The sequence below is a fragment of the Microcebus murinus genome, chromosome 22, assembly GCF_040939455.1.
Source record: "Microcebus murinus isolate Inina chromosome 22, M.murinus_Inina_mat1.0, whole genome shotgun sequence".
Classification (NCBI taxonomy): Eukaryota; Metazoa; Chordata; class Mammalia; order Primates; family Cheirogaleidae; genus Microcebus; species Microcebus murinus.
This window is the reverse complement of record NC_134125.1, coordinates 17,862,706-17,888,763: the sequence shown is the minus strand read 5'-3', so window position 1 is coordinate 17,888,763 and position 26,058 is coordinate 17,862,706. Positions and strand designations below refer to the sequence as shown.

General features: G+C 48.8%; 1 protein-coding gene across 5 annotated transcripts; it reads left to right on the top strand.

Annotated features, from left to right (window-relative positions):
* The first annotated feature begins 1 nt into the window (after position 1).
* On the top strand, positions 2-26,058 carry HPS4 (HPS4 biogenesis of lysosomal organelles complex 3 subunit 2). 5 transcript variants are annotated; one of them, XM_075996655.1, is made up of 15 exons: positions 2-80; positions 1,633-2,152; positions 3,874-3,964; positions 6,066-6,209; positions 8,248-8,274; positions 9,769-9,876; positions 10,309-10,425; positions 12,152-12,246; positions 13,708-13,780; positions 15,730-15,766; positions 16,463-16,559; positions 17,131-18,022; positions 22,267-22,399; positions 22,876-22,984; positions 25,747-26,058. In XM_075996655.1, exons 2-15 carry the CDS (start codon positions 2,112-2,114, stop codon positions 25,916-25,918), a joined length of 2,136 nt encoding a protein of 711 aa, XP_075852770.1. In that variant the 5' UTR covers positions 2-80; positions 1,633-2,111; the 3' UTR covers positions 25,919-26,058. The 5 variants fall into 5 exon arrangements, with proteins under 5 accessions (XP_075852770.1, XP_075852769.1, XP_020138556.2 ...); XM_075996654.1 differs by having other exon boundaries at positions 18-170; XM_075996656.1 differs by lacking the exon at positions 2-80 and adding an exon at positions 278-668.

The window sequence follows — 26,058 nt, the reverse complement described above, 5'->3', positions numbered from 1 at the left end:
CGTCATCGCCCCGCGCCGGGAGCCCTCCGGGGCGGTGGGCGGGGCTGCGCCTGACGGAGAGGCTCCCGACCTGCGCGCAGGTACCGGGCGGGAGTCCCGGGGACCCGGCCGCCGCCCGCTGTCCGGGGCCACGGTCCCGAATCCCGAGCGCCGGCTGCCCGGCGACTCCGGTGGGTGTGCGGCGCTCGGAGGGCGGGACCCCCGAGGAGCGAGAGCCCGGCCGCGCCTGATGCCCCGGCCTTCGCCCGCCTTTCCCGGGGCCCGGGAGCCCTCCCGCGGGGACCGGTCGCCGCCTCGGCCGGCCCGGGGGCCGTGTCCGGCGGCGTCCTGGCCCTTCGCAGCCGGCAGCGCCCCTTTCCCAGCCGTTCTGCCCACTGAAGCCACTTCCTGCGCCACTGCCACCCACCCCAGGCCTTGGCAAGCCACTTCTTGACACCCCCTCCCTCCTGGTCGTCGCGGCCACTTCCCGGGCTATCAGAGCCTTTTCTACTCACACCCTGACGTCTGCCCCTACCCCAGGACCATTACTGGCCTCTTCAGGACCTTTCAGAGATGAGACAGTGGACCTCGGCAGTGTAGGGCCCTCTTCTCTGGGAACAAGAGATAAGGGGTTTCAGGCCGCTGTTCTTGGTTCCAGGAACTGAAATGCCCCCTCCACAGGCACCCGGGTATGCTCTGTAGAATACAGTGAGTATGGTCCTATGGAGGCCCAGTCCAAGATACCTAGAGCTGAGAAATAATAGAGATTTTAGAGGCCATCAAAGATCGAAGGGTGGGGGGGGTCCTCTCTAGGAACTTCTGTCTTCCAAAGAGATCTTAACAAACTGCATTGTGTTCCCACAGACGGCAGAATTGTGAGCAAGCATGAGACCATGTCCCTGGTGACATTGAGGTTGGAGAAAGTGACAGTAGGAATACAGTTTAGAAGTGACCCAGGGGTTGTCACATGGAGGGGTTAGACCTGTCTTGCGTTTTCTTGGAGAGTGTTATCCAGACCAGTGAGGGGAGGTTACTGGGAAGCAGATTTTAGTTTGGTAGAAGGATAAATTTGCGAACCACCTGTCTCTGGAGGGAGTAAGGCAGAGGCAATCAAGGTAATTTTTGGAGGAGAATGCAGGAGACAAGGATTAGACTAAATGATGCCAGGGTCCCCTTTGACTCTGAAATTCTGTGACATACTGAGTGTCTTGATCTTGTGGGAATTTGAAAGCCACTTGATAAAGTTCTCTTTTTATTTTTTGGAAACTTGTACCAGCTCTGGAATCCTGCACGTTCAGATATGTTTTGGGCTCTTAAGGTGACAGTTCCCTAATCAGGGTTCCATTATTACTAGGCAGCTGCTTTATTTGTATAGCTGTTTTAACACCCTGCGCTTTTTCACAATAGTTATTTGAATTATCTTTTGTGAGGCTTGACAGTGTGTCTGTTAAAACAACTAAGGCCCTTACTCTGAAGTCTCTGCTACTCTTCTTTCTTTTTTTATTTTTTTTAAACTTTTTTGTCCCCTTCTTTTATTTTGAAACATCAGTGTCCCCCTTGTAGGAAGTTCCTTTGAAATATACCAGTTGTTTAACTCTGCTAGGTCACATGCTTCCTCATGAGTTTCTGAAATAGCTGTTTTGTTTGTTTCAGAGTCAAGGCACTGATGTTTGAACTGGAAGCTTCAAAACTTTTAAAAAGAACCTTCAGGATGGCTTTGAAGTGGACAAGCTAGAAATTTCTTCAGAATACCACCTCCAGCATTCATCTGCCCCCTGGGCCTTCCTGGAGAGGAACTTGAAGAGGTCATTCTGCCACGCTGTGGCTCTTGGAACCAGCCTAGTAGACTTGACTTTTCTGCTAGGATTCTCTTTCTTTATTATATTCTCTCAGAGTTGTAAGATGGGCAGAAGAGGTATTCATGAAACCGAAGGGCCTGCAAGGAAGGCAGGTGACACTTTCATGCTAAATGAAAACTAAGCAGGTGGCAGTTGTGACTGACAACACTTAAGCCTACTACGTCTGGATTCTCTGGATTGGGGAGAGGGGGTGACAGCCACAGCTGGGGAGAAAGAAGTGATACTGGGAAAAAAAAAAGCCAAACAAAGAGAATGAGGACTGCTGCTAAGTAAATGGCCACCTCCACCTCCACGGAGCCAACGTCAGCCTCTTGGTGAGTATCCAGGCCTGTCTCGGTTTAGCTCTCACTAAGCTACTGGGTGCATCTTTTGGGTTAATTGCAAATCCTCAGCCAGATTATCTTGCTTTTATTAAGGAAACAGTAAAAATGCCATTTTCTTTAGAGCAGCCGAATCAAGCATGTGAGCCATTTCTCTCCAAAATGAATTCTGTTTTAACCTTGAAACCCTCTTGCAGTATTTGAACAAGTCTGGCATTGCTGGTAGATTGTAGAGAAGCTAGCCACAGCCAGATGATGCAGCCAGCTTTGAGAATAATGTCGGCGTTGTCGTCTTCACTTTGGAGAGATTAGGAATGGTTACAGTTGAGAATGACACCACAAGAAGTGGTTTGGCCAGCCTGGCAGTAGAAGGGTGTTACTCAATGCTTGCCTGAAACTCAGTTCTCTTCTCAGCCGCAAATGTATTAATCCTTTCCTATAATTCGGTTCAGCAAACATTAATCAGGGAGATGAAAGTGAAAGGCATGGTTTAACTAGAATTTGCAGGATTTAATGACCAGTTATATATGTGGAAGTAAGAAAAAGATGAGGCAATTCAAGAAAAACAGCCAAGTTTTCTTTTGTGTGCCTGAGCAGGGGGCTTTCATTCGGAGAGCGTAGGGAAGGGGAAGGACAGAGCCAGTGTGAATGTTCTGAGTTGGCTTTGAAACTTTTTGAGGTTTTTTGCTCTGGACTTGTCCTGCAGCCAGATCTGCCCCTAGATCTCAGGGAAAGTGGACCACACTAGTGACAGAGTTGGTGCTTGTTATCCGGAAGATGAGGTAGGAGCCAAGGAGGCTGGATAAGGCATCAGTCTGGAGGAGAAGCACACAGGTGACAAAGCGGTCACATTCTTCCTTGTGCTTCATTGTCATAAATGTGATTTTGGAGATGGAGAAGTAAAACCGATGTCCCGCTGTTGGGGAGTTGGCTTTCTGATTTTAAAGAGGTAATCATCATAACATTAAGAAATTATAATTATACTGCAGAGTAGGCTATAAGAGTCTTGAGGGAAGAATGGGGGGTGACGGAAATTCAGAAGAAAGATTCTTCTGGGGCTAGGGAATGGGGAGGAGGTTGATGAGCAAGCATGCTTGAGTGATTCTTGGGGAGATTTGGACCTGCGGAGAGTTGTTCAGTGTTTCTCTGTAAACTCCCATAGGCCTCTGTTTTTCCCCTTTCATAGACTCACTGTCCTGCATTGAAATTGCCTGTTTGCTCGGCAAAGTCAGAGCACACTGCGGACCCTCGGTAAATGTTTGTTAAGTGAATGCAGGAATTCCTGGGAGAAGGGCTATTTCCAGAGATCTCTGGGCTCAGCAGTTGTGAGGATTGCCTCGGAGACACCCCTAACTTATTTTGACATCAGAGCCTTAAAAGACAGTGCTATCAGGCCATGGGGTTGTACAGTTACGGCTCAGTGTTTGAAGTAAGAGCAGTCATTGTGGGCACTCCGTTTTTCCTCTAGCTACTCATGTCTTTTTGGGCAGATGGTCTGACAGCTGGATAGAGACATATTTTTAGTTCCACTCTCCCGCACTTATGAAATGGTTTTATCTATTTGTAGCTCCTGGGGTTCTTTTGCCTCTGGGGCCACCAGAAGGCTTTCAAACTGAGTCATGAGCCCTCCTCAGGCCGGGAAACAGGAAGCTGTGTTTTAAAACGCAGCAGTCACTGGAGAAAGGAAACATGGCTCCATTCTGTTCTCTTGCCAGGTGGAACTATTTTTTTCTTTATGATGGTTCCAAGGTAAAGGAAGAAGGAGATCCAACAAGAGCTGGCATTTGCTATTTTTATCCTTCCCAGGTAAGCCACACAGCATTTGATTGTTAGTGGGGATCCACCCCTTTGCCTCCTAGTAGTAGCATTTCATAAATGTAGGGTTTAGATTAGGACAGCTTTCTTTGGCTGATCTAGGCATTTGACATTTCTACTGTCTTGTTCCTACTTGTACTATTTCTTGTTCTGGTCTTAAAATTCCTAGGCAGCTCAGTACCTCTGTCATCTCCAGCATTGTGTCTCCATCATGATGTTTTATTTGCCTCCCCCCTGCCCCCAATTTTTTGATCGGCTCATTTTTAAAAAGCTTTTATTCAAATATATACAGAAGTAGAGAGGAAAGTATCTAGCTTCAAAAGTTATCCACACTTTGCCAATATTATATGACCCATCCTAACCTCCCCCCCTCCCTCCCCCCGGAGCAAATTCTAGATGTGTCATCTTGCCAGTATCGAGTAACATCTCTAACTAAAAAGGACATGATTTTAAACATTACCACACCTAGAAAAAGTTACAATAATTAGGCCGGGCATTGTAGTTCACACCTGTAATACCAGCATTTTGGGAGGCTAAGGTAGGAGGATTGCTTGAAGCCATGAGTTGGAGACCAGCCTGAGTAACATTAGTGAGCCTGCTGTCTCTATAAAAAATAGGAAAATTAATGGGGTGTGGTAGTACAAGCCTATAGTCCCAGCTACTCAGGAGGCTAAGCTAGGAGGACTGCTTGAGCCCAGGAGTTTAAGGTTGCAGTGAATTATGATGAGGCCACTGCAATCTAGCTTGGGCATCAGAGCAAGACCCTGTCTCAAAAAAAAAAGTTATAATAATTAGTAACAATAATTCCTTAATATCGTCCAATACTCAGACTATATTCACATTTTTCCTTGTTGGGCAGAGTGCAATGGCTCATGCCTATAATCCCAGTGCTTTGGAGGCCAAGGTGGGAGGATCACTTAAGGCCAGGAGTTAGAGACCAGCCTGGACAACATAGCCGGACCTCATCTCTAGAGAAAATAAAAAATTGCTGGGTGTGGTAGCATGGACCTGTAGTCCTAGCTACTCAGGAGGATTGCTCGAGCCCAGGAGTTTGAGGTTACAGTGAGCTGTGATCATGCCACTGCATTTCAGCCTGGGCAACAGAGGGGTACCCTGTCTCTGAAAGGAAAAAAAACCAAAAAAACGCAAATTTTTCCTTGTTAACTTGGATGTTACTTAGTCTGTCCTTCGTTCCATCCATCCATCCACTCATTCTTCCATCCTTCTATCTCTTTTCTCTCTTTTTCCTAATCAGGATCCAAGTAACATTCACATATTTTATTTGGTTATTTAGTATTTTAAGTCTTTTTTTTATAACACTCTTCATCCACCACTTTTTATCCCCCCATGCCATTGAATTATTGAAGAAACCAGGTCATTTGTAGAATGTTACAATGTCCCACACTCTGGATTTGGCTAATTATTTCCTCACAATGGTGTCATTTAATGTCATTTATCCATTGTATTTACTTTAAATTAGCAGTAAGATCTAGAGCCTTGATTAGGTTCAAGTTCAGTTCTTTGAGGCAAGGATTCTTCATACATGGTGTGTATATTTTCTCTTGCATCACGTCATGTCTGGCTGTCCCATGGTTTAGTTAAGGCTAAGATTGATTTGGAAGGTTCCGTGCATTGACTCATGTGATTACATGCTGGCTTGGAAAATTGGGATTAATCTGGGCCAGTCTGGCCACTCCGTGCAGGGGATTTGAATAGGCATGAAGGGCTCATGCCTCTGCTCAAGCATGTGCCTATAATCCTAGGAGCAAAAATACATTCTGTGCAGTTGGCTCACGTGCTCACTGTGGGTGTTCTCCAGCACTTCAGTAGTCCCTGGCAGGGGTTGGCAAACTTTGTAAAGGGCTGGGTGGTAAATACTTTCAGCTTTTCAGGCCACATGCAGTCTCCATCACGTTTTCTTGTTTGTCGTTACAATGCTTGAAAAAAATGCAAAAGCCATTCTTAGCTGAGAGGCCCGTATAAAAACAGGCAACAGACTGAATTTGGCCTGTGGGCTTTAGTTCGCTCTAAGAAATGACGCAAGAGTTGAAAAATTTCAACTCCCTGTTTGGAATGTGCTCCTTCCCCACAGACCCTGCTCGATCAACAGGAGTTTCTCTGTGGACAGATAGCCGGAGTTGTCCGCTGTGTTTCTGATATCTCCGGCTCTCCTCCCACTCTCGTTCGTCTGCGGAAACTTAAGTTTGCCATAAAGGTTGACGGAGATTACCTTTGGGTAAGTTGGACACGCAGAGTCAGTGCTGAAGTGTTGCGATGATAAAGTTTAGAAAGTTGTACTTTCTGTGGCTCTTGAAAATTTAGACTGGCTGATCGTCCACACTTCCTGTGACACTCTCTGCCAGTGCCCGTCATAATTGAGCGCTCTTCAAAACATTTCTAACGTAGCCTGCCTTGCGCATGACTGGTTTCCCTTTTGTAAGACATAGGCCAACCTGTGGAAATTCTGTTTATTCTGTGTAATTGAGTTTTTACCTTCATCTTTTTCTTTTTTATACTCTCTATGCCAGGCATCCTCAAACTACGGCCTGCGGGCCACGTGCGGGTGTTTTTGCCCATTTGTTTTTTTTACTTCAAAATAAGATATGTACAGTGTGCATAGGAATTTGCTCATAGTTTTTTTTAAACTATAGTCCAGCCCTCCAACGGTCTGAGGGACAGTGAACTGGCCCCCTGTTTGAAAAGTTTGAGGACCCCTGCACTATGCTCTCTACCCTTCCTGGGAATTGACTCAGAAAAGACATTGATGGATATGCGTTAGATTTGAAGAACTTATTTAAGAAAAAAAAAAAAAAGATTAAAAACCATTCCTTTACATCTAGTAGCACCAAATCATCCAAAGTGCTATTTTCCCTTGCCTCTGTTTATTTTAAGGCTTTCCGAGGTAAAATGATGCTTAAGTGTGGAGTGGTATATTTAACTTTGTAGGTATTATTTCCAACATTTATTACAAAAATTTTCTAACATACTTTGAACACACAGTTGAAAGAATTTTATAGCAAATACTCATATCCCTCCTTAATTCTTCAATTAATATTTCATTATAGTTGCTTTATCAGGTTATTTATTTATCCATCACTTTATCCTCTCATCAATCCAGATTTTTTAAATGCTTTTTAGAGTTGCACACATTAGTATACTCCTCCCCCACCCCCAAATACTTCATTGTGCATGTCACTAACTATGCTTCAATGTTGGTTTGTGGGTTTTTTTTTTTTTTTTTTGGAGGTAAAATTTATATACAGTGAAATATACAGACCTTGAGTGTACCGTTTGATGCATTGGAGAAATGATGCACCTAGACATCAATACCTTTCAGGATGCAGAATATTATCATTGGCACACAAAGCTCCCTCGCATCCTTCCCCAGTTATTTCTATGCCACCCCCATCCTAGACAATTACTGTTCTTAATTTTTTCCTGCCACAGATTAGTTTTGCCTTTCTAGAACATCCCATGAGTGAAATAGTACATGTTAGATTACATGCCTTACAGGCTTCTGTCTTACCACTTAACGTTTGTGACATTCATTCATGTTGTTGCATGTCTTGGTATTCATTCCTTTTTATTATCAAACAGTATTCCATTGTCTACGTATATCACCGTCTATTCATTGTCCTTTTGATGGACACCTGAACTGTGTCCACTTTGGTGCATTAAGAATAAGGCTCCAAGGAACATTGCTATGGAGTCTTTCTGTGGACATATATTTTCAGTTCTCTTGGGTAAATATCCAGGCATGAAATTGCTGGGTCATAGAATAGGAGGTATATTTTGGATTTTACAGAAAACTGCTAGACCTCTTCCTCAAGTGGTTGTAGCATTTTACATTCCCAGTTATTCTACATCCTCGTCAACATTGATGTTGTCAGTCTGTATAATTTTAGCCATTCTGTAGGATGTGTAGGGGTGTGTCATTGTTGTTTTAATTTGCATTTCCCAAGTGACTAATTATATTGAGGCCTTTTCATGTGTTTAATGGCCATTTGTGTATCTTCCTTTGTCAAGTGTCTGTTCAAAGCTTGGCACATTATTTAAATTGAGTTTTCTATTTCTATTGAGTTGTAGTTCTTTATTATGTCCTAGATACCAGTTCTTTGCCAAATATATATTTTTAAAATATTTTCTCCCAGTTTTTGGCATGTCTATTAATTTTCTTAATGATGTCTTTTGATGAGCAGATGTTTTTAATTTTAATGACATCTAATTTTTCAATTTTATCTTTTATGGTTACTGCCTTCTGGATCCTGTCTAAGAAACCACTGCTTTCTGCATTGGAGAAGGTAGTCTCCATTTTGTAGTTTTGCCTTTTAAATTTAGGTCTATAATCTGTCTTGGATTAATATCTGTGAATGGTGTGAATAGAAGTCAAGGGTCATTTTTTTCAGTCTGGATATCTAGTTGTTCCAGCCTCATTGTTGGAAAAACTTTCCTTTCCCTACTGGTTCCTTTGGCTCCTTTGCCTAAGATCAGATAGGTGGCCATCTAAGTGTGAGACTATTTCTGGGCTCTTTAGTCTTTTCTGCTGATCTGTTTGAAGAATCTACGTGAGTACCACACTGTCTTGATTTCTATGGCTTTATAATATGTCTTGAAACCAGATAGTATAAATCCTCCCACCTTATTCTTTTTCAAGATAGCTTTGGATATTTTAGGTCCTTTGTATTTCCATTGTAGAATCTGTCAGTTTTTAAGGAAAAGCTGATGGGATTATGATTGGAATTGCATTCCATCCATAGATTACTTGGGGAAGAAGTAAGCACTTTCTGTGTTCCAGACTGTTGTGAGCTCTGGGATTATATCTGTGAACAAAACAAAGATCCTTGCTTACACGTGTGGTCCCCAACCCCTGGACCTCAGAGCTCCATGGCCACCCCCCTTGAAATTTAGGAACTGGGGATGGGGGTGGGACGGTGCACAGCAGGAGGTGATTGGCCGGCAAGTGAGCGAAGCCTCATCTGTGTTTACAGCTACTCCCCATTACTCGCATCACCGCCTGAGCTCCGCCCCCCAACCCCCATCCCTGTCTGTGGACAAGTTGTCTTCCATAAAACTGGTCCCTGGTGCCAAAAAGGTTGGGGACTGCTGGCTAACATTCAAAGGGAATTTTTTGTTGTTGTTCATTTGTTTTCTGTCTGGGTTTATTAGTTTAAATTTCTGACAATTCCCTTAGAACAGATTCCTAGAGGCATATTTACTGGGTCAAAGAATATGAAGTTTTTCAGGCTCTTTAAACATATGACTGGATTGCTTTCTAACTCAGCACTGCAGTCAGCATTCTGGAGGTCTGGGACTGCGATGATACGGTCAGTTTCTGCTCTCAAAGCACTTCATTCAGCTGGAGAGACAAGATGGCCATTCGTGCAACAGTTGGAGTCCTGTCCAGTGTTTGTAATGAAACCCAGATGAAATAGCCAATGTCCAAATAATAGTCCTAACAGTACGAGGGTCAGAAAAGAGGTCAGCATTGGCTACTGTTACCAGAAAAGGCATCACAGAGGGGCTGGAATCTGTGGTGGGGACTGGAGGGGATGGGTAAGCCCTGGGCAAGGGAACAGGAAGAAAGAGGGCATTTCAGGTTGGACAAAGTGAAGAGAGGTACTAAAGGTACTTGATCTTCATGGAGACCAGCTTGCCTGGAGTGGAGGGTGTGGACCCAGGGACAGGAGAAGATCAGTTTTGATGGGCCAGTGGGATCTGGTTATAGAGAGCCCTGGATGCCAGGATTCTGGGCTTGGACTCAAAGAAAAGGCAGATGCCTGTCTTCCTCTTGGCAGGTGCTGGGCTGTGCGGTGGAGCTCCCTGATGTCAGCTGCAAGCGGTTTCTGGATCAGCTAATTGGATTCTTCAATTTTTACAACGGACCTGTTTCTCTGGCTTATAAGGTATTAGTATTAAATATAATGCCCAGCCTCTTATTGCCAGAACACAGCACTTCCTCTGGGTCTGTTAGACTTTATGTAAACACATCACGTCCAGTGATAAGGTCAAGGGCCCTTGGAGCCCCTCTCAGGTGCCTTTGTGCCCAGTGCCATGGGTCACCATCATTTCAAGTGTCTATCCCTTCTCCTCTTGCCTGGGTGGTTAGGAAGAGCAGGCCCTGCTTGCCACCCTTACCCAGCAGGTGCCCTGGATCTGTGACCGGTGGGTTGTCAGCGCGGGAGGGTAGGGGTTCCCGTGTGGAGGAAGGTCAGAACCAGCCCTCCCTTCTAGCCAGTTTCCTGCGAGAGGAGCAGTTTTCATAGTAGTTGGGATTCTTGCCAAAGAGTCTGTGCCTCAAAATCTCAGACATTGACCTCAGGCTGTTTCTGTTCTAGAACCGTTCTCAGGAAGAACTGAGCACGGAGTGGGATACCTTCATTGAACAAATTCTGAAAAACACCAGTGATCTGCATAAGATATTCAACTCCCTCTGGAACTTGGACCAAACTAAAGTAACATTCTCGCCCTCCTTATTCATTTCATGTATAAGAACAGAGCTTCCGGGTGCTTTTTAAATATTCCTTAAATGAACTGTATCTAGGGACGTGGATGGACTGCGTCATTCCTCAGGCGGGGTTGTTATTGCGCTCAGCATTCAGCTTGCGTTCTCTGCTCACTGGCTGTGCAAGCTTGGACAGGGCAGCTCGCCTCTTAGAGCCTCACTTCCCCTATCCATAAAATGGTGTCATCATACCTGCGTTCTAGAACTCTTGGGATGATAAAATAAGGCGGCACCTAAAATGACACCAAAGAAATACTTGGGAAAGGGAATTATTATTTTGCTGATGCCTCAGAAGTGTTGAACTCAGTAATCTGAAGGGCCCCTTCTCTCTTGATATTAGTGTCACATGGCTTAATTGTTTCCAACCTCAAAAATGCCCAGCGTGAACATTTGAAGACCAAGGTTACTGTCCCTGAGAGAGAGTGGCTGGGAAGTGTTTTGTCTCTCTGAGCCATTCCATTTGCGGTCGGCACTCAGTGAAGCCTAGGCTGTTTGTGTGGCTAGCCCCTTAAGAACCAACTACCAGAGCCCTGAGCGTGTAGCACAGGCGTCCTCAAACCACATGCGGCCCACCGAGGACATTTATCCTGCCCGCCAGTTGATTGTGCCGCCGCTGCCTGTCCTGCTTAGCAGCCGACTCATCCCGGGCCCACAGTGCGCATGTGTGGAATGTGCACCGCCCTCTACAGAGGCCCTCTGATGGTCTGAGGGATGGTGAACTGGCCCCCTGTTTAAAAAGTTTGAGGACCCCTGGTAGCATCTCAGTGCTGGAGCAAACAGTGTCGCTTTAATGGGTGTGGCACTGTGACTCAGCCTGCACAGAGCATGACTCCACTAGAAATGGGGAAGGGTTTTCCCTGCACCATTTGGAAGACCTTTTGGAGTTGGCCCCAAAGCTTTAGAGAACGGCTGTCTGGGAGTCTTGAGACCACGAAAGAATAAACTCGACATTTTCGTGTGCTAACAGCTCCAGAGCTCGGCTCCGTAACACTGACTTCCAACAGCTAATGGGTCCTCGTGGGTTCCAGCTGCCAAGCAGGCAGGTAGAAATCGGAAGAGGCTGCTGACTATTGCTGGCCATTCTTGACCAAGGCCAGATGTTTTTCCTATGTTTGTAGGGACTTCTAGGCAACTGACTCCTTATAAGAAATGTGGACCTAAGGCATATTTTCCTGAGTGCAAGACCATGATATTTTCATTCTGTGTTATGGAACACAGTAGTGGGACCTGGTCAGATGTCAGCCAGCTGTGTTGCCATGGGGATTGTGCTTCAGAGTGGCGGTGGAGGTTGGGTGGGTAGGTTTATTTCCCTGGTGCCATGATCTGTATACCTGCATTTAAAGGGTGTCCTCTCTCTACTGCCTCTTTTCTCAGAATGGATAGACAGGGTCCCCTAGGCTTTCGACTTTGTCCCCTACGAATAGCCACTTGCCATATTTGCTGCACCTCCCAGCGTCTGGAGAGGCTTCCTTGTTCCAAGAATTTGGCATTTTGTGGTGTCAGCAGTTCTGGGTATGGACAGGTAGAATGGACCCAAAGCATGGCACAGATTTTACTGTGTGACACATTCTCCCTTTCCTAGGCTTTGAGCTCCAGCCTGTCCATCTGTTCTACCAAACCATCCTCCCCCTTCTCCCCTGCTGCCTGTGCTGATGGGTGCCTCTCGCCCTGCACAGGTGGAGCCCCTGCTGTTGCTGAAGGCAGCCCTCATTCTGCAGACCTGCCAGCGCTCACCTCACGTCCTCGCTGGCTGCATCCTCTATCAAGGACTGTGAGTGACCCCAGCCCCCTCTGCTCCAGCGCCATCCCCCGCTGCAGAGCTGACCACCAGCTGCCTCCAGATCACGGCGGGGAGCTCAGTCTCGGGCCTGTTCCAAGTGGGCTTGTTTAGCAAACACCAGGCAGTTTCGACTGGATTTAGGGCATGAGCCTGTCATTAAGCAAAGCTGGGAAGTTGGAGATTGTTGCATTCCGAAAAGATTCAGGACTATGAAAGGGACACGTGTAATTCTCAGCGTGAGGCATCCTGTCATAGTTGTCAGTCTACAAAATACTAGTGCAAAGTCCCCAACATTGCCAGCGGCCAGTGCTGTAAGTCAGGGGGGTGTGGAACGGGCCTGCGGTGGGCGGCCTTCCCCCCGCTGCCCAGGGCTCCACCGTGCCTGCTGTGCCTGCCGTGGCTCAGCTCTGCAAAGTAGTGTCAAGGGCTTTTACTCAGGCTCTTTCCAGCCTCTTGGCTGCGTCCGTGTCTTGGCTGGCTTCTGAAAGCTCGCTGCACTTCTTCGTGTAGCTCAAGGGCCTCTTCATGAGCCCGAGTGCCTGCGAGCTACTCCACGTCTTCCAGACCTCTCTTCACATGGAGGGTTTGCCCTCACCGCCCGGGGCGGGCAGGGCCGCAGCGCTGTGCCCAGAGCCTTCTGGGGAGCAGATGGCTGTGCCACTGAGAAGCTCTCGGCCCGACCGGCGGGGGTTCAAACCCCACATTCTCTTCTGGTCATCTGCACAGCCTTGGGCAAGTTGTTTCGCTTCGATTTTCCCTTCTGGGAAACAGTGATTCCCTGTGGCAAATAGCGTGAGATGATGGGTGTGGAAGGAGCAAGCGAAGTCCCCGGTGTGTGTCACACCCTCGAACCTCCCTGCCATTGTCATCGTGATGGTTCTGAACCAGCTGTGGGCCTTCCAGGCTGTTTGGTGACGCAGCCATCAAAGATAGCTTCCCCCCTCCCCCCCTTTTTTTTTTGAGAGACGGGGTTTCACTTTTGCTCAGGCTGGTTTCGAACTCCTGATCTTGAGCAATCCGCCTGCCTCGGCCTCCCAGAGTGCTAGGATTACAGGCGTGAGCCACCTTCCTGGCCAGTAGAGCTTTCTTGACCAGTCCCTATTGGCCCACGCATTCTTAGGTGGGCTGCACGCCTTTTGGTGTTCTGGCCATGCCATGATTTATTTATTTAACTACTCTCTTGTTGATGGGCATTTCAGTTGTTTATCCATTTTTAAAATATCTTTATTGTTTTTGCTATAATAAATATTCTTTTGCATATGTCTTGGTATAAGCCGAGTCAGAGGGTCTGGACGTTTCATTAATAAACGTTGGTAGGCACTCCCAGAGTGCCCTCCATCGGGTGAAACTCCCGCCAGCCGTGTTCTAGAGATTCCCGTCAACAGGGGCTGCCAGGTGTCCTACAGCACATTTCTTCTCACGGTGTTCTCGCTCCTGTGTGTGACCTCCTAGGATCGTCAGCACCCAGCTGCCGCCCTCCCTCACTGCCAAGGTCCTGCTTCACCGAACCGCACCTCAGCCCCAGGTACTGTAAAGCCCACCCTCCTGGTCGGGACGCGTCCCCAGAGCGCCTGCCGCTGCAGCCGGGTCTGACCCCCAGGCAGGAAGGGTCAGGAGTGGCAGCCATGGTGCAGCTGTGCCACTTCATTCTGTTGCAGCACCCGAGTCCTGCAGTGTGTGGTTTTCCCAAGAATTAAAAGCCACCAGTGAGGCGGGAAGAAGATGTTTGCTGCCGCCTGGCAGGCGTGGGTAGCTGGGTTTTCTTCCAACCAAGTAGATCGACGAGAATTTGCCTTCCCACAGGATAGCCTTTGTGTCAAAGAGATTAACTAGATTTTTCAGAGACGGATGTATCTTTAGTAAGACTTAGGAAAACAGAAACTTTTTAAAACGAATTCCATTTTTATTTATTTAATTGTTTTTGTAATGAAAAAAGTCACGCATACTCATCGAGAGTAAAATTGGGCAGACATAACCACTGCTAGCATCTGACAGCCCTGTCAGTCCTTGTTTTCTTTTGTGGCGTGTAGGAAGCTGTGGTTTCCAGTGTGTCAGAAGGCTCTCTTTTTACACTTGCTACATCAGCAGGCATTTTCAGTGCTAGGGGGCTATGCCCAGGCTCCCACTGTTGGTAGAGGTGCCAGTTCCAACAGCCTTTCTGGTAAACAATTTGATAATGAGAGCATTAAGGATGCCCTGTATATTTTACTAATAGTTCAGCTTCTAGGAATCTATACTAAGGAAATAATCTAATTGCTGAAAAATTTTGTACTCGAAACTTTATCACAACAGGCTTTATGAAGGTGAAAAATCAGGTGAGACTAAAATGTCTAAGGTAGGAGTTGGCCAGCTGTGGCCGTGGGCCATGTGCTACAAATAAAGTTTTATTGGGCTGCTTTCCAAGTATAACAGCAGAGTTGCATAGGTGGGGCTAGAGGCCTAATGGCTCACAAAGCCGAAAATATTTATCATTTTGTCCATTATAGAGAAGGTCTGCTAACCACTGGTCTAAGGTAGGGGAATGATTCATTCACCCATATGACTGTAACATTCACAAAATTGTAGTTGGCCACTTAAATTGGCCAAAGATGTTTTGCAGACAGGAATTGCCTGTTATTATTTTAAGCATAAAAATAGAATTTTATATCATGTCTCAAAAGTATAAAGGAATGTGTAGACTTAAAGAAAACAATACCCAGTACTAACTGTATTAGCTTGAGCTTGGGAGATTATATGTATTTATTTTTTTTAAGAATTTTTGTCTCAAGTAAGCTTATGTATGGCTTAGTACTATGTGCAATGTGATTTTTAAAAATCACCAAAAAAGAAAGCAAGCTGTATCATTTCTTAATAGTGAAAGTCATTTTGGCTAGAAGAGTTTTTGTTTGGTTTTTGCTTGTTTTGGTGGGTCCTTTTGGAACCTTCTGGTTGAGATGAAAGATTTTGTTTTTGCTTTTGAGAAAATCCCCAGGTTTCTGGCCTTGATTGTGAACCAGAATAAAAAAGATCTGGCGTAGCGTTCTGTCCAGGTCAAATCCTTTATAGTGAGGGTTGCAGGATTTTCAAATTTTTTATAATGGAATTTGTGTGAATTCTGTATCAGGGCCTGTGGCAGATGTGGCAGTGTTCTAGAACGTGAGCTCCCCAAAGGTATAAAAAAGAACATGGATTCTTGCTTTTATCCCCAGAGGGGAGAGGCTGAGAAAACCCGAACCTACGCATGACAGGAGTTTGGGTGGAGCTGCTGCCTTGGGGCCCGTGTGGGCCCAGGTCCTCGCCTTGTCGCAGCTGTGGTGGGGACAAGCAGCTTGGGGGGGGCTTCTGTTCCATCTGCTTGGCTCTTAGCATGTGGTTGGGACAAGCCTTCTGGACCTGGCAAAGTTTTATGAACAGATGGCACAGTGAATTCCTGACGGTTAGGTCAAGAGGAGACTGTGGTGCCCGGCGCCAGCTTCTGTGTGTGTTTGTTTTCAGAGACTGCCCACGGGAGGGGACGCCCCGCAGGAGCATGGTGAGTGGCGAGCTGCACCGTCGTTGCCTCTTGAGAATGGCAGTCTTTGATGCTACCTGTCCCTGCACAAGTCACACGGAAGGCGGAGCAATCCTGTTTATTTCTTCTGCTCATAAGATTAGGAAAATGGATATAATGGGGCTTCTAGAACAGGGTTACCCACCAGAACCCTAACTGTAAAGCTTGTGATTTTAGACACACCTTTCGAGTCCCTGCTCTCAGCTCCCCCTTGACTCAGTATTGTGAGGTTGCTCAGACAAGTGCCAGGGGCTGGTGGTGGGGAGAGGGCAGCGACTGCCAGGAAGACCTCTCGCGGGATGTGGAGGCGTGCCCAGGAGAGTGATTCTGTTTTATTCTGAAGCCTGAGTGGCGCAGATCCCTTTGTCAGTTGGAAGTGCTTTTTTCCATCCTGTATCTTTTTATTTTTTAAGTGTCACTAAGCTTTCTTGCACCAAACATCTCCCTCCTCCACAGCGGGGTGCTGTGCTGCCTGCAGGGGCTCCCTCCTTGCTAGTCACAGGAGTTAGAGCCGAAGTTGTGGGGCTCGTGTCCTGGGCGGAGGAATGCATTCGCAGTGATACCACCTGGGCTGGTGTGGGGTTGGCTGCGTCACCCCAAGAGCAGTTACTGCCTCTCTGTCCCCCCCCCCCCCCCGGCCCAGGGGAGAGCCCTGTCCATGCTGCTTTGCAATTCCAGGAGCAGCGTTGCCCCCGAGCGTGCAGATTATCCCTGTGTTCGTGACCGAGGAGGAATCCACCAGTCTCTGTGAGTTTCCAGCGGGACAGATGACTAGGTAAGGGAACTCACGGGGGCCAACCTTAAACCACACCTGAGGGACTCCCCGCCGTGGTTCATCGAAACAAATCTCATCCCCCTTAGTTCCATCTCCCCCCACTCTGTCTCGTAAGTGAGCACCTGGAACTCGAGCACGTGATAAGAGGCAGCGCGGCGTGGTGGGATGGGAGTGTGTTTCACATCCTAGATCTCTTACTTAGCTGTGTGGCCTTAGGCAAGTCCATTCCCTGCCTGAGCCTCAACTTTGTAATCTGTAAAATGGACTCAGTCATATCTCCTTCATGAGCTCGTTGTGAACTCATTGAAAATAGTCTATGTATAGCATCCAGGAAGGGGCCTGAGTCACAGTGGACCTTCCAAGTGGGCTCTGCCATTTTCAGTAGGTGATCTCGGTGACTCCACGTGAAACTCCAAGGGCCAGACGTTGCCTTGTCATTACTCCTGTGATTTGACCCAGGTGGCATCTCAGCCTGTGTGGCCTCAGGGACCCCATTATCGTTGATGCGTGGAAGGGCGCATGCCCTGCACTCAGTCTCCGTGCCCTCCCTCATGTCTGTCTTGTTCGCTAGCTCTCCTGCGTCTCCAGCCAGAGTCCACAACGGCTCAGCCCAGCACACCCCAAAGGGTGGGAGCACATTGGCCCTGCATGAAAATGCCGGCGGGCATGTGGCTTCCATGGCCGGTGTGTCGGCAACCACCCCGGAGCCCACGGCCCCCGATGAGGCGTGGCCAGGTGGCAGGAGGGAGAATGGACACTTGCTTGGTCACGATCTGGACAGCGCCGGGCACACAGGACTGCATGAGAGCCGCTCCCTGGTGACGGAACTGGGCTTGCCCCAAGGGGAATTGGACTGGTCTGAAATCCACATTCCAGAAGCTCCGGAAGTGGGAACGTCCTCAGGTCATTTTGCTTTCCCAAGTGCATGTGTCCCAGATGGCAGTGGCCCTTGCCACAAGGAGTCTGTCAGTGACCCGAGCAGTCCGGAACCCTCGCCGCCAGAGGACACTACTGCACGCAGCCTGCTCCCGCCCTCCGCTCCCGAGATGCTGACCCAGGACGGAGCCCCAGGACTGCGTGAAGACCCTGCTGGCAACAGCAGCCAAGCCCCTGTTCCCAGAGGAGACCTCCACTGCAGAAGGACCAGTGGGCCTTTGTCACCGCCTCACTTAGATCCCGGGCAGGGAGGAAGTGAGCTTCCCGTGGGAGAACAAGGCACGGGTCGGTGTGTTGATGGGGCCCGTGAGAGCCATGCGGCCCCTGGTCCCGGGTGCAGTCCAGGCTTGGCGAACTGCCCGGGCACAGGCCCCTCTGCGGACAGAATCGACTCCAGGATGACCCCGGCAGGGTGCTGCGGGGGACTCGTGCGGATGAACCTTTACACCCACAGTGTCAAAGGGCTGGTGCTGTCCCTGCTGGCCCAGGAGCCGCTGCTGGGAGACGGCGCAGCCATAGAGGAGGTGGTGAGTGTCCTCAGACCCCCTTTGCCCTCTGTAGCCCCTCCCAGCCTGTGCTTCCCCCACAGCTCTGCACCAACACAAGGGGCGGGGACAAGGGCTCTGTCTTCAGCTGTGTGACCCTGGGCAGAGTTTCCTTGCTCGTCCAGCAGGGGTGCTGGTTGTGCCTACCCCCATGGGCTTCTGTGGGGGTGTGAGTGAGTCAGGTGCAAGCAGGGTGGCTGGTATGCAGGCGCCCAAGTGTCGGTTTCTGAAGTGCAGGCCTTGGGGGGACAGCCCGAGTTGGAGTCCTAGCTTTCATTCTCTAGCTGTGTGGTCTTGGCCACTACCCCTTGTCCCTCTGAGTCCTCATCAGTCGTCCAGCCATGGTGCTAGGCCCTCGTGTTCCAGGTGCAGCGAGAGAGTCCAGGAAAAGACCGCATGCATGGCCATCATATGCTGTCCCTGCCAGTGGCCTTGTGTCCTAGCCTGGGCAGCTCTGGGTTCCATGTGGGCTGGAAACTGTACTCTGTAGCGTGTCTCAGCCTGAGCTGGGAGTTCCCCAGAAACCCCGGGTTTCTGCCCCGGCATTGTTCCTGACCTCAAGCTCTTTCCGACCAGGTCTGGGCCATCTGACATCCTAACTGGCTCTGGAAGGCTGTTAAACCGTCTCAGCCCCTTCCCTACTTAGAGCAGTAATGGACCCTTCCCAGGGCCCAGGCCTGCGCTGGAGATTTGGTTGCTATGGCAACAGCCTTGCTTTAGCAGGCAGGCAAAGTGGAAGCAGTAAGAACAGCAGGTTGAAATGGCTGCAGGGCACATGGTGTCCTGGGGCTTACCTTGTTTTTATTCTTATATCTATATTATTCTAAGCCGATCTCATTAGCATGCAGGACTTGTGACCCTCCTTAAATGAGCAAGTCACCTTGGAACACAGAGGAGGAGGGAAGACTGCCGAGCTGCTTCCTCTGCGCAGAGCTCCCAGCGAGAGACTGCTTCTCTCCAGAGCTGCCTGGCTGTCTGTCCCCTTTCCACAGACCCCATACCACCGAGCTGTGGCATGTCTGCCTCCTGTAGCCCCTTTTACCGTAGCTCTGAGTGACTTTATCCACCTTCTGATAGCCACACAGGGAGTCACGGTTGCAGCTTTGCACGTCTCATCTCCCTGACGATGCCTTGGTTTCCTTGGTCTGTTCTGCACGGTGCCAAGCCTTCGAAGTGTTATTTTGAAGGCTCAGTGTTTGGATGCAGTAAAGTGGATTTAATACCTTTCTTTTTACCTTCCCCCCAAGAAGGAAAAATTAGCACAGGCTGCTCTTCAAGGAGATGTTCTGCACTAACTATATGCTAAATACTTTGTTATTTTAGCCAAGCCTTAGAACAGTTCTGGGAGGTAGGCATTGTAACTCCCATTTTACCAGTAAGAAGACAGCCTGGTTGAGATAAAAAGACCTCATGCAACTGGTGGGTCCAGAATTCTTGCTTGTTTCTTGTTCGCCTACCACAGCTCTCTGTCCCCCTACAGTTCTGTCCTTGCCATGATAGGTGGGAAGGTGAAGCAAGGGGATAAATGTCCTGCCTTCTGTGGCTCTTGACTTGTGGATGTATCTCTTGGTTTGTCAAAGCCCATCCATGTTGTTATGCCAACAGCGTCCATGGGCTTTCATGCTTTCCTGTAAAGTAGGGTTTGGTGATGGCTAGGCCCCAGAATCCATCCTCTCTACCCCTCTCCCTCCCTCACTCCATCTGGTTTAAGAGTGGGTGGGTTTGTTAAGCAGACCCAGAGGCTGGCTGTTTTATAATTGGGAGAGATCTTTTATTACCTTTTTGTCCTGGACCAGCTTAGAAAATGCCTGACCTGATTTCCCTGCAGCCCCTCTGCTGCTATCTAGAAGAGCCCCCTCACCGCCACTCCCAATGGTCAGTGACAGTGCAGCTGAGAAAATTTGCATACCTTTTTTTTTTGGAGACAGGGTCTCACTTTGTTGCCTGGGCTAGAGTGAGTGCCATGGCATCAGCCTAGCTCACAGCAACCTCAGACTCCTGGGCTCAAGCAATCCTCCTGCCTCAGCCTCCCGAGTAGCTGGGACTACAGGCATGTGCCACCATGCCCGGCTAATTTTTATATATATATATATATATATATATATATGTTAGTTGGCCAATTAATTTCTTTCTATTTATAGTAGAGATGGGGTCTCGCTCTTACTCAGGCTGCTTTCAAACTCCTAACCTTGAGCAATCTGCCCGCCTCGGCCTCCCAGAGTGCTGGGATTACAGGCGTGAGCCATGCATACCTTTTTGATTATGCCACATACCGCCAAGGCGCCCTGTGTCAATTTTCCATCTTTCAGAGGATCGGCTTCCATGGAGGTGGGAGCAGGAGGTGGGATGGGCGCAGGGAGCCAGAGTGGAGCAGCCAGGAGGGCTGGGGTGGGATTGGCTCAGGGAGTGGAGTAGGCGCACACCAGGGGGCAGCATAGAGCCACTGGTGGTTTCCTGCTCAAAACCCAAGATAATCATTGACCTTCAAATACAGCGATCAAATCAATTATTCATCGCTACAGTAGGACATTGAGCCGTCTGTGTACAGTAGATGAGGCTTGAAGTTAGCGTGAGCGTGTTGTCATAAAGCACCTCCCCCAACTAGGAAACCGGGGCCTCTCAGTGAACGTATGTTCATGCATTGTGTCTTCTGCATGTTACTGTATGTGCTAACATTCAAGCCTTTTGCCTTAGTGTGGTCTAGCAGTCAGTGTGTGTCTCCTCCGGCTTTTTGAAGGATCACGTTATGTAGCATTAATAGCATGTATTAGGGGTTTGCAAACTTTTTATGCAAAGGACCAGAAGCAAATATTTTCAACTTTGCACAATTCTTCAACTCTGCTGTTGTAGTAGGAAAACAGCCACAGACAATATGTAAATAAATGCCATGGCAGTATTCCAATAGTACTTTATTAAACATAGACATCGGAACTTCATGTAATTTTCATATGTCACAGTGTTGTTCTTTTGACTTCTCCCCCCAATCATGTAGAAACATAAAAACCATTCTTAGCTCACAGACTATACAAAAACAGGCAACAAGTTGGATTAGCCCACAGGCCACAGTTTGCTGACCCCTGTTATATATGAAAGCACTTGGTTATCAGTAAAAACTTGCCCAGGTGTCATGGGACATAGTATCCTGTGATTCACTGAGTGTTCATGGTTAAGTGATTTTGTCTTGACTACAAGTTAGGCAGAAGATTTTGGAAGTGGAGCTCAGAGCCTATAGGAGAAATGAATTTTAGCATGGCTTCCTCTCTGTTCCCATCGTCCCTTCCTCTGGGCACCAGCTCGAGATGGGAGGAATGACGGTTACCAGACGTTCAAGTAGGAAAGCTAATATGACCTGAATTTACTATCAGAGATAGTAAACGCTCAGGCTGATGACCCTGTCGCAGACCGAGCCTGTCGGGATGGCACTGGTGTACCTAGCCCTGAGCGGAGCTTGGAGAATAGCGCTCACCCCCGTTAAAGAATATTTATGGACAAGAAAAGTAGTTCATGCTGTATCTTTAGATTAAAAACAACTGTACCATTATTTACGATTTGATCCCATTTTTATTTTATAAAGAAAGGATTACAACAAAACAGTGTAGACCAGTGTTTGCAACTATACTTATGCATTACTCATCTTCTAGGAGGTTTTTAAAAATACAGGTGCTTCGCGGCCTTACGTCCCTGGGGGCTTCCTCACCCAGATTCCTCCTCTGAGCCGCCAAGCACAGAAACTGTTTGACCGACACTTCTCAGTCCTTCCTAGAGCAGTGCAGAGCCAGGACCGTTCTAGATGCAGGGGAGAGAAGTCAGCCCGTTACATCCATGGGGGACTTCTCCACCCAGGCCCGGTGGAGAAACACGGGCAGGTGGTCGCAGGCCGCTCGTATTGTTAAAACGAACAGTGGCTGTTACTTAATGGTGAGATGGGTGATTTTCTTTGCTTTTTTTTCCCTCTTTTAAAAATTTATTTTTTGCTCATCTCTATTTTTAAATTTTCCTACAATATAATCCTTAATGTAAAAAACAATAAAGCATAAGGGTGGAAGTTAGCACTTCTCTAAAAAGAGGCAAATAGGCTGGTCAGAGTCTATTTTGCTAAAGCAAGTAGGCACCAAGCTATTTTGGGATGATTATATTTTAACCGAGCCCATGGTCAAACAAAGCCCTCAGAAGGCCTGCCGGGGTGAGTCCTGCGAGCCCATGACCCTCTCCTGGTCCCTCTGCAGTACCATAGCAGCCTGGCGTCCCTGAACGGGCTGGAAGTCCACCTGAAAGAGACGCTCCCCAGAGACGAGGCCTCCTCCACCAGCAGCGCCTACAACTTCGCGCATTACGACCGCATTCAGAGCGTGCTGACGGGTAAGGAGCAGGCTCGGGCACGGAGGCCGGAAGGTTCTAGAGGGTTCTGGAGATGAGTGGAGGGGGCATGAGGCCCTGAGACCCCAGCACCATGGTGACGCAGCTTTGCAGAGTCATCAGACCTGCAGTTAAGGGAGGCTCCCGCCGAGTGTAGAATTCACTTGGCAAATGCTTCTTTGCTCATTTGTCTTTTTTTGGCATTTTCTCAACATTTTGAGAGCAAATTTACACATGTTCAACTGTCTGTGACAAGGTCTGCTTCAGAACATGGAGATCCGTGTGCAGACACCGAGAGCTGATCGTTGTCAGGGGCGACGCACCTGCTCTTGCCTGGCGGCAGCAGCCTTGGGTGCTCGGCCCTGGGGCCCCACACTCGTGGCCTCGAGCCACGCTCAGTCCCGGTGTTCGGTTCTGAGCTTAGGGGGCGGGGAGGGGAGCAGTCTGCTCGTCACAACTTCCGTGTCCTCTTCCGGAAGCGAACCTGCCGCAGTCGGCCACCCTGCAGGACCGCCGCTTCCTCCAGGCCGTCAGCCTGATGCACTCGGAGTTCGCCCGGCTGCCCTCGCTGTACGAGATGACTGTCAGGTGAGCCTTGCCACATGCCACTCGCACAGGCAGTCCCGCTCCCGGGAACCACCTTCCGGGGCCAGCCTCCCCAGCTAGAGGGAAAACGTTCTAGTTGCTGTTTAAGGCCTGCCTTTGTCTGCTCCTGTGGCTGCCACCGTCCACGCTCAGGCTGAGGAAGGAGGCTCTCCCCCTGCCAGAAATGGTGCTGAAATAATACTGTTGTCACTCTTGGCCGGGCGCGGTGGCTCACGCCTGTAATCCCAGCACTCAGGGAGGCTAAGATGGGAGGATCGCTCAAGGTCAGGAGTTAGAAACCAGCCTGAGCAAGAGCGAGACCCAGTCTCTACTAAAAATAGAAAGAAATTCATTGGTTAACTAAAAATATATAGAAAAAATTAGCCGGGCATGGTGGTGCATGCCTATAGTCCCAGCTACTCGGGAGGCTGAGGCAGGAGGATTGCTTGAGCCCAGGAGTTGGAGGTTGCTGTGAGCCAGGCTGATGCCATGGCACTCTAGCCTGGGCAACAGAGTGAGACTCAGTCTCCAAAAATAATAATAATAATGTTGTCTCTCTAACTAAGACAAGTAAAACACGCTGATTATAAAATCACTCAGCCTGCTTAGAGATCTATAAAGTAAAACATTTTCCTACCCCCCGGCCCCCCCCAACTACCCATTGCCGTCACATACCCAAGAAATAACCACATGTAACAGTTTCGTGTGAATTACTCCAGGTTTTATTGGTTTTTATTTTTTGCATATAAAATATAGATTAATGGTCTTTTTATGTTCATTATTTTAATATTCTTCTAGAAAATAGGATCCTACTAATGTACTACTTTATAGTTGCTTTTTTCACATTACTGCATGTCTTAAACACCTCCATGGCAGTAGATATAAATCTATTAATTATATAAATATTTATAGTTTACAGCATTTAACCAACCAAATTCTGGATTTGTTTGTTTGTTTTCTCTACATGCTTGTCTTAATGAAACCGGTGGCAGAAAATAAGGCAAGTTGGAGGGTCGGAAAGGGCGTGCCTGCTGTGTGTGTCAGTCCATTCAGTCCTCGGAACGAGCTGGTCAAGTGTATTTTTTATCCTCATTTTACAGAGGAAATTGAAGCACAAATAGGAAAAGCAACTTGTCCCAACTTGCCCCACATTCTTATTGCATGGCAGGGTCAGGATCTGACCCAGAACTGTCTGAGATCTTAACTGCGTGATCCTTCCACACGTGTGCCGGCGTAAGGGCAGTGTGGTTGAGTGGGAGGAGCCTGGTGGGTGACTATGGCGGTTCTAATCCCCTGTCACCTGCCACACGGAGGTATTTCTACCGCCTGGTGCCACCTCCAGCCAGTATTTCAGTATATCTTTCTGTGATAAATGTGTCTTCTCTGGCTTCCATTCCGAGCTGCCCCAGGCTGGCAACCTCGCTGTGCTTTGTATCCACAGTCAGTGGTTTGGGAACTGGTTGCGTTGGGTGTGTGTGTGTGCATGTGTCTGTTTTGTGGGAGGTGGAAACAAGTAAAATGTCAGCATCTGCTCTCCCAGCCACCTTGTGGCCCTGCAGCATGTCACCTTCCTTGGAGCTGAGACGGTTTTAGTGTTGGGATGCACAGCTCGAGGCATTTGCTGAGAGATTATTTTAATATAGTAATCGGAACAACAGCTACCCATTCTTAACTGCTCACCAAGTACTAAACAATTTATATATATTAATGTATATGTATTTTTCTACTCAATCTCTTCTTTAAAAAACCCACCTCAATGAAGGCACATACTGTTGTCATGTCCGTTGTACAGATGAGAACGCTGGGACTCAGGCAGGTTGATAGCTCAGGGCACACAGCCGGGACGCAGCAGGGTGGGGTGAGCACCGGGTGTGTAGGAGACTCCAGGTCTGTGCTCGCAGCCACCTGGCCGCAGTGCTGCCCCCGTGGCCGTGAGAGGAGCTTGTCCTGCTGGCCCAGTGGGAGGCAGGTGACACCTAAGCTAGGTGGCCTTTCAAGCCCCTGGAGGTCTAGAAGGAGAAGCTGGAGGAGGATGAATCTTCTCCTTACATGGAAAGGGATTTGGGGGAGGGGAGCCTTAGTGGTCCCTGACTCCACCCTCTCTTCCTAGATTTGGGGAAACTGAGGCCCCCTAGTTTGAAACAGGCAAAATCCAGAAACCAGGTAGTCACCTGGCTCTGGAGTCAGTCCCTCCCAGGGTGAATCGTCCTTTGCCCAGTGCCCTCACCCCTGTACTGCTGCGTTTCACACCCTGCTCTGATCACCCCCCTCTGCTCAGTCCATCCGGCCACCCCAGTGTGGGCAGCGGACTGGACTCTTTCCCGGGGCACGGCCACTGCACTGTCCCAGAGGCAGGGCAGCATCAGCCTCCCTCTCCGAGCCTCTGGGTCTGTCCCATGGGACCATGCCACCACTGCGGAGGCTGGTGAGAGAACTAAGTGGAGACCGCAGGAAGAGCGAGTTGCATGGCTGCTGCCGTATCAACGAAGCAGGCACCTAGCGGTTCCTCTATGCGTGATTGCAACTGCAGGCCCTGTGGCTGCGGCCACCGTGCACAGTCCGGCCACGGACGGTCCCAGCATCTAGTGAGTTGAAAGGAGGAAAGGTGGCCGACACTGCAGTGAGTGGACAGAATCCGTGCCCTGATGGCGGCACGCGCAACACCGGGTGCGCCGGGGCCCCGGGGACAGAGCCCTACGGAGTTCTGGGTGTGGTCTCGGATGTGCACCAGCACCAACAGGCTGTTGTCTTCTCTCTCCCCACAGAAACGGCTCCACGGCCGTGTACGCCTGCTGCAACCCCGTCCAGGAAACCTACTTCCAGCAGCTGCCGCCCGCGGCGCGGAGCTCCGGCTTCCCGAGCGCCCAGGACGGCGCCTTCAGCCTGCCCAGCAAGGCCAGGCAGAAGCTGCTAAAGCACGGGGTCAACTTGCTGTGAGCCACGCCCGCCCTGCGAAGTCCACCGCCCCAGGAGGACCGGGACGAGAACACCAGCAAAGGACGCTCTGCCTTTTTAAACAGAAAAAGTTCCTGTTTTATTTTTCTTGGAATATTCCCTTTCGTAGGGACATAATGATA

What these genes read in the sequence shown, in the direction of transcription:
- HPS4 (XM_075996655.1), top strand. Translation starts at nt 2,112, where the DNA reads ATGGCCACCTCCACCTCCACGGAGCCAACGTCAGCCTCTTG. An exon ending in GAGCCAACGTCAGCCTCTTG is followed by an intron (nt 2,153 to 3,873) that starts GTGAGTATCCAG and finishes TTCTCTTGCCAG; the next exon opens with GTGGAACTATTTTTTTCTTT. An exon ending in GCTATTTTTATCCTTCCCAG is followed by an intron (nt 3,965 to 6,065) that starts GTAAGCCACACA and finishes CCTTCCCCACAG; the next exon opens with ACCCTGCTCGATCAACAGGA.